The sequence below is a fragment of the Culex pipiens genome, chromosome 2 (genome assembly GCF_016801865.2).
Source record: "Culex pipiens pallens isolate TS chromosome 2, TS_CPP_V2, whole genome shotgun sequence".
In the NCBI taxonomy this organism is placed as follows: Eukaryota; Metazoa; Arthropoda; class Insecta; order Diptera; family Culicidae; genus Culex; species Culex pipiens.
This window is the reverse complement of record NC_068938.1, coordinates 35,619,468-35,626,563: the sequence shown is the minus strand read 5'-3', so window position 1 is coordinate 35,626,563 and position 7,096 is coordinate 35,619,468. Positions and strand designations below refer to the sequence as shown.

At 54.4% G+C, this 7,096-nt stretch overlaps 1 protein-coding gene across 1 annotated transcript; it reads left to right on the top strand.

The window, feature by feature from the left end:
- Positions 1 to 267: 267 nt before the first annotated feature.
- On the top strand, positions 268 to 6,556 carry LOC120431232 (uncharacterized). Its single transcript, XM_039596368.2, has 4 exons — positions 268 to 5,577; positions 6,005 to 6,284; positions 6,343 to 6,413; positions 6,482 to 6,556. Exons 1-4 carry the CDS (start codon positions 268 to 270, stop codon positions 6,554 to 6,556), a joined length of 5,736 nt encoding a protein of 1,911 aa, XP_039452302.2.
- The last annotated feature ends 540 nt before the right edge of the window (positions 6,557 to 7,096 follow it).

Genomic DNA, 7,096 nt, shown 5'->3' with positions numbered 1-7,096 from the left:
GCTGATGCATGCGCTGCCAGCCATTGCATTTGAATTGCATTTCTTTTGTTGAGCTGTGGTGATCCACAAAGAAGTTTGGTCGTATTAAAAATTGATTGATGCGATTTATTGAGCTTGGTTTTCTTGAGTGTGGTGCAAATCTCCCTGTGATTGACGGTTCTGGGGTCCCTGGCTTAGTGGGTTGGTCTTGTTCTCTGTCATCTGTCTTCGAGAGGTCGCGCGCGTCGGGTTTTCAGGTGTCAATTGTGGTCCAAGAAGTGCATCGCGATGACTACGTTGCGGGAGTACCAGATGCAGGAGAGGCAGCTTCGTAGTACGCTGGAGATGACGAAGAAGTTCGTTGATGGCTTCAAGGATGGCGAAGACGAAGCTCAGATCGACGTGCGGCTGAACATGCTGGATGATGCGTTGGCGAAGTTCTACGTCGTGCGGCGCAAGATCGACGTCCTCACTGATGTTTTCGGGGTTGATGCTGCTGGAAAGGAGAAAACACCAGATGTAGAGGAGCACACTAAGGCGATATGGGAGTTCGAGAACTTGTACTGTGAGTTGAAGGCGAAGTTGCTGGCAAAGCGGAAGGAGGAAGCACCCACGCAAGCGGCACCTGCTCAGGCGAAATCGACTGTTTCGCGCGTGAAGCTGCCCGAAATCAAGCTGCCGTCGTTTGGAGGAAACATTACGGAGTGGATTACTTTTCGGGATTCCTTCAAATCGCTGATCCATAATAGTGAAAACCTTTCAGATTTCGATAAGTTTACTTATCTTCAGTCTTCACTGTTTGGAGAAGCACTTGCTGAGATCAGCACAGTGCGCGTGTCGGATACGAACTACCAGGTGGCGTGGGGCGTGCTGGAGAATCGCTACGGGAACATGAAGCTGATCCTGAAGAGCCATCTCGACGCCATCTTTGCTGTTGAGCCCGTACGAGACGAGTGCTTTGAAGCGTTGAACCATCTGCTGAGCGTGGTGGACAAGAACCTGCAGATGATCAACAAGCTCGGGGTGAATACTGAGGATTGGTCCATCCTGCTCGCTCACGTTGTCACTAGCAAGTTGGACGCCGCAACATTGCGCCACTGGGAGGAACACAACAAGAAGTCTAAGGAGTTCGTGAAGTACGAGACGTTGCTGGAGTTTCTGCGGGAACAGTGCGGAGTGCTGCAGACGATCGATTCCATGAAGAAAGCTACGAGGAACGAGCGTCGCCCGCCGAAGTACGCGTCAAGTCACGCTGCGTCTGCTGAGCCAAGCGGATGCTTTTTTTGCAACGGACCTCAGCACAACGTGTTCCAGTGTTTTGCGGTCAAGAAGATGAGCTGTGCAGAACGTGTCGCGGTTGCCAGGAGGAATATGCTGTGTTTCAACTGTTTGCAGCCTGGTCACGTCGTGGAAAAGTGTACGAGAGGATTTTGTTCGATGTGCAAGCGGAAACATCACACGCTTCTTCACGAGAACTTTGGCCAAAGGTCGAACGCTGCCGCTGCAGGCCCGAACGCGTCGCGACCTCATTCAGGGAACACACCATCCACACACTACCCACAACAGAAGACACAAAGCCAAACCCGTCACACACCCACTCAATCTACACAAAACCCTACACAGACACCAGTCTCGCAAAGCTCACAACCACAAAGCTCACAGCTCGCCACAGGCCACACAGCAGCGTGCAACCTGTCGTCGTCCCTTGTTCCAAGTCGTACGGAGGAGGTTCGAGAAGTGTTGCTGTCCACGGCTGTTGTACGGATTTGCGATTCGCGAGGTCACACCCTGTTCGCTCGAGCACTGCTTGACAGTGGCTCCCAGCGAAACCTGATGACCAAGGAGTTCGCGCGCAAGCTGAAATGCAAGCCGCAGTCCGACTACCTGCGGGTGAAAGGAATCGGCGTTGCAGAATCCACTTCCACCTTTGCGGTGACCGCTACTGTTTGCGCTCGTTCTTCGGCGATTTCGGAGTTCGCAGCATCGATGAGGTTCCATGTTTTGGCGAAGGTCACGGCGAATCTGCCGTTCAACAACATCGATGCCGAGCAGCTGAGCATTCCAGAGGACGTGAAGCTGGCGGATCCGCACTTCTACCGTCCTGGACCTGTGGACATGATCATTGGAGCAGAGCATTACTATGACCTGTTGTCCGATGGCAAGATGAAGCTTGGAGAAGCAAACCCAACGATCCAGAACACCGAGCTCGGCTGGGTGGTGTCTGGTGTTGTCAACGGAGTAGCGGCGAAGCTACCACGAGTTGTCGCGAACCAGAACTCAGCAGAAGCAGAAGCGTTGGCGGAGATTAACGATTTGCTGGCCAAGTTCTGGGAGTTGGAGTCGTGCCAGACGCCGAGTACACATTCGCTCGAGGAGAGCGCCTGCGAGGACCTGTTCAGGGCGAACACCGTGCGCGACGAGACCGGTCGGTTCGTCGTCAGACTGCCGAAGAAGCAGACGATCCTGCAGAGTCTAGGCGAGTCGAGGTCGATCGCGATGAAGCGGTTCTACGGGCTGGAAAGGCGGCTCACCGCTAATCCAGAACTGATGAAGCAGTATTCTGACTTCATTCACGAATATCTGGAGATGAGACACATGGAGGAGGTGAAAGAAGACACGGAGGAGAAGCAAGCGTATTATTTACCTCACCATGCTGTGCTGAGACCAGACAGTACGACCACCAAGCTGAGAGTAGTCTTCGACGCCTCATGTGCCACTTCGTCTGGAGTCTCGCTGAACGATGCTTTGATGGTAGGACCGGTGGTCCAGGATGATTTGCTGACCATCATTCTTCGCTTTCGTTTGCGGAAGATCGCCGTCGTGGCAGACGTCGCAAAAATGTACCGCATGGTGAACGTTCACCCAGATGACCAGGATCTGCAGCGGATTTTGTGGAGGGACTCGCCGAGCGAGCCTGTGCGCACCTTCAAGCTCACCACGGTGACGTACGGAACGGCGTCGGCGCCCTACCTGGCCACGAAATGCTTGCGCACGGTAGGAGAAGAGGTGGAAACCACACATCCGCTGGCGGCGAAGACCATCAAGCATGACTTTTATGTCGACGATATGCTCTCGGGAGCCGACTCGATCGAGGAAGCGCAGAAGCTGGTTGGAGATACCAGCGAGCGGCTGATGGCGGCCGGGTTCCTGCTCAGGAAGTGGCGAAGCAGTGACAACGCCGTGCTGGAAGCCATCCCCGAGGAGCTGCGAGACGAAGGAGGTGCGAAAGAGTTGGACTCGTCGACTGCCGCTGTGAAGACGCTGGGTCTGTTGTGGGACTCGAGCAGCGATGAGTTCAAGTTCAAAACGCCGACGTGGAATGCCGCTACGGTGTTCACGAAGCAGACGGTGCTGTCAGACACAGCACGCATTTTCGATCCCGTTGGACTGGTCGGACCAGTTGTTGTGATCGCCAAGATCTTCCTCCAGAAGCTGTGGAAGAAAGGAATCGATTGGAAAGAGCCGTTGCCAGAAAATCTTGTGCAGATTTGGGAGGAGTTTCGACGAAACATGATGAGCTTCGACAACATTACTGTGCCACGTTGGGTTGGCTTCAGTCTGCAATGTGTCAAGCTTGAGCTGCACGGATTTTGCGATGCGTCGCTTGAGGCGTACGGAGCGTGTTTTTACACGCGCAGCACCTGGAGCAACGGCGGCCTGTCGGTCAACCTGCTGACGTCAAAGACTAAGGTGGCGCCGATGACCGACTTGAAGCGGCGAACCAAGGAGGAGACGATCCCGCGACTGGAGTGCTCGTCAGGACTGCTGATGTGCCACTTGCTGCAGAAGATACGCCCTCTGTTTCCGGTCGACATCGAGATCCATCTGTGGACGGATTCGATGGTCGTAATGAGTTGGCTGGCGTCCGCACCATCTCGCTGGAATCCATTTGTGGCAAACCGTGTGTCGGAGATGCAGCACCTGAGCAAAGGTTGTGTCTGGCACCACGTACCCGGTGTGGAAAACCCGGCGGATCTGCTCTCGCGAGGCATGATCCCAGCATTGCTCGCGTACGCATCGCTGTGGTGGATTGGACCCACATGGCTGTGCCTAAGTCCAGACAAGTGGCCGCAGACGAGAAACCCCACGCAGGAGGAGTTGGAAGCTGCACTGCTGGAGCAGAGAGCGTCGTACGCCTGCACTGTCCAGATTCTTCAGCCGGAGCAGCTGTTCACGCGCTATTCGTCATTGTTTGCGCTGATTCGAGTCACCGCGCTCTGCCGCAGATTCGCTCACAACGCTCGACCTGCCAACCGTGAGTGCCGAAAGAGCGGGTACATCACGCACGCCGAGCACGAAGCGGCACTGCTGGAGCTGGTGAAGCTGGCGCAGAAGGAATGCTTCCCGCATGAGCTCGCAGATCTGGAAAAGAAGGGAGAAGTTAACGAGACTTCGAAGTTGAACGCGCTTAATCCAAGGCTCGTGGAGGGCGTAATACTGGTTGGCGGCCGGCTGCGAAACGCTGCAGTTTCCGCTGGGAGAAAGCATCCGATGATTTTGGACAACCACCATCCGCTAACTAAGCTGATTCTACAGCACTACCACCACAAGTACTTCCACGCTGGACTTCAGCTGCTGATTTCTAGTGTGCGTGAGCGGTTCTGGCCGCTGAGCGTCCGGCGCGCAGCGAGGCAAGTCATCTTCGAGTTTGTGCCATGCTTCCGAAACAAGCCCAAGGTGCAAGATCAGCTCATGGCCGATCTACCCCAAGAACGCGTAAATCCAGCTCCACCGTTCCTGAAAACGGGTGTGGATTACTGCGGACCGTTTCAGCTGTCGTACCCCGGTCGGAAGGCGAGACCTGTCCGATGCTTTGTAGCTGTGTTCGTGTGCTTGGTCACGAAGGCAGTACATCTTGAGGTTGTGACCGACCTCACAACACAAGCATTCCTAGCGGCGCTGAAGCGATTCACCGCGCGGCGAGGAAAGCCGCAGCTGATCATGTGCGACAACGCGAAGACGTTCGTGGGAGCGAAGAGAGAACTGGACGACCTGGCGAAGCTGTTCTGCGATCAACAGTTCCACGAAGCGGTGGTGAGAGACGCGGCGAAGGAGAGCATCGAGTTCAAATTCATTCCGCCAAGATCACCGAACTTCGGTGGATTGTGGGAAGCAGCGGTGAAGTCGTTCAAGACGCACTTCAAGAAGACGATTGGACTGCGAGTGCTGCAGCATGACGAGTTCGTGACTGTGTTGGTGCAGATTGAAGCATGCCTAAACTCTCGCCCCCTGACACCCCTCAGCAGTGACCCTAACGACCTAGAAGTCCTCACCCCTGGTCACTTTCTGGTCCAAAGACCACTAGCAGCGGTGGCAGAACCAGACCTGGCGGAAGTCCCAGAGAACAGGCTGTCAGCGTGGCAGAGAACGCAGGACTTTGTGCAGCAGATCTGGCGGAAGTGGTCGACGCAGTACCTGTCGGACCTCCACAACCGAACGCGATGGACGAGAAAGCGCAACAACCTGTCCTGCGGAATGATGGTGCTGCTGAAAGAGGAGAACCTGCCGCCACAGATGTGGCATCTAGGGCGAGTGACCGACATTCGCACTGGGAGCGATGGCAACGTGCGCGTTGCGGTCGTCAGAACGAAGGACGGAGTCTATGAGAGAGGAATCTCCAAGATCTGCATCCTTCCCATAGCAGACAATCTCCCAAACACACAAGCTGAGAACTAATCATTCTCCATCGAGGTGCTTTATGCACCTGCGGGGGTGCAGATGTGCACTCCCGCACACCAGTTAAGTTTTATGTATTTTGTACTTGAGCAAAAAGTAACCCCATTTCTTTTCTGCCAGCGTTGATGCCCATGTTCCCCTGCACCTGTTCGCTGTTGTCACATTCGCTCTAAGGTCCGTATCTCTCCAACAAACCGTCAATCAAGGGTCCCATCACCAACCGCATCTACCCGCTGGACGCATTCCAGGGGATTAGTCTAGTCGTACTAGACTCGGCGCGAGCGCGCCCGGAGACCGGTGGTCTCCCACGCAAAGCAAACAGTAATGCTTTTCTGTTTTCTACCGCCAGAAAAATCGCAAAAGTTCGTGCCCATGGGGGCACGCGCAAAGCCACGATCAACTCAGCAACCGAAAAACCTGCAGTAATTCGGCCGCTGGAGTCACCCTGCACCGGTCGTCGAACGCTTGGCCAGCCTTCCCGACGATCAACGCAGTCGAAGCATCGCACAAGTCCACGCACACACACCGTACGTCGCACGTACTCCGCTCATCAACCCACACTGTCCGCGCCAGGGCAGTAGCATCGGTGCCGGAGGCACCCGCGGAGGCCACGGTGGCCTCCGCTCCAGGCGAGTCTTTTTTCCCCCCTGATTTTCTAGTTAAAAAGCCGCCTATGTTTGTTCCCAGAATCATCCGTCGTCGAGGACGACCATCCGAGGATCGAGAACGAAACTTGCCGCCGTCTGAGACGCCCCACGGCAAGCCGCAGCCCTAAAATGCAGCGAGAGATTAACGACGCACCTAAAAAACTGACCTGAAATCGAAGAATTCAACCAGCAGCGATCAGCAGCAGCAGACACACCACGAGCAGCAGCAGCAGAGCCAGATCGTCATCAGCTGATCGGCGAACAATGAGGATGCACCTATTGTGCCGAAAAATGATGCACCGCGATCGAGAGTGAAAGTGATTTTCTATATTTGCTCCATGTATATTTGTTTACGTTTAGTTTTTGTAAGTAGTTGTTAGGTGTGTTAGATGTTAGGTGTAGTATTAGTGTCATGGTCAGTAGGTTGGGTTTGAAAGGTCTTTCAAGGCGGCCGGGATGTTTAGAATTGGAAGAGGAAAGCAAATGGGTGACTAATGATGTACTGTGGTACGCGCGGCTGGTGCTACCCAGCGCAGTACTAATTCTCGCCTGTTTAGGTGGCAGTTCTGAAGTCGCTCATTCTCTCTAATTTCTAACTCTCTGTGGTCCCACTAAGAAGAGAATTAACCCTCTCAGCTAACTGCGATCGGTGGCGCGAAGTGCATCGATGCGCCATGTATGTGCCATGTAGTTTGTAGTCAGATCCCAATAAAAGTCCGTTGGAAGTAGTTCGTTCCGTGTGCGAGTGGCAAATAAAAGTTTGCGTTTTAAGTAGCCCGCCGTGTTTGATTTCC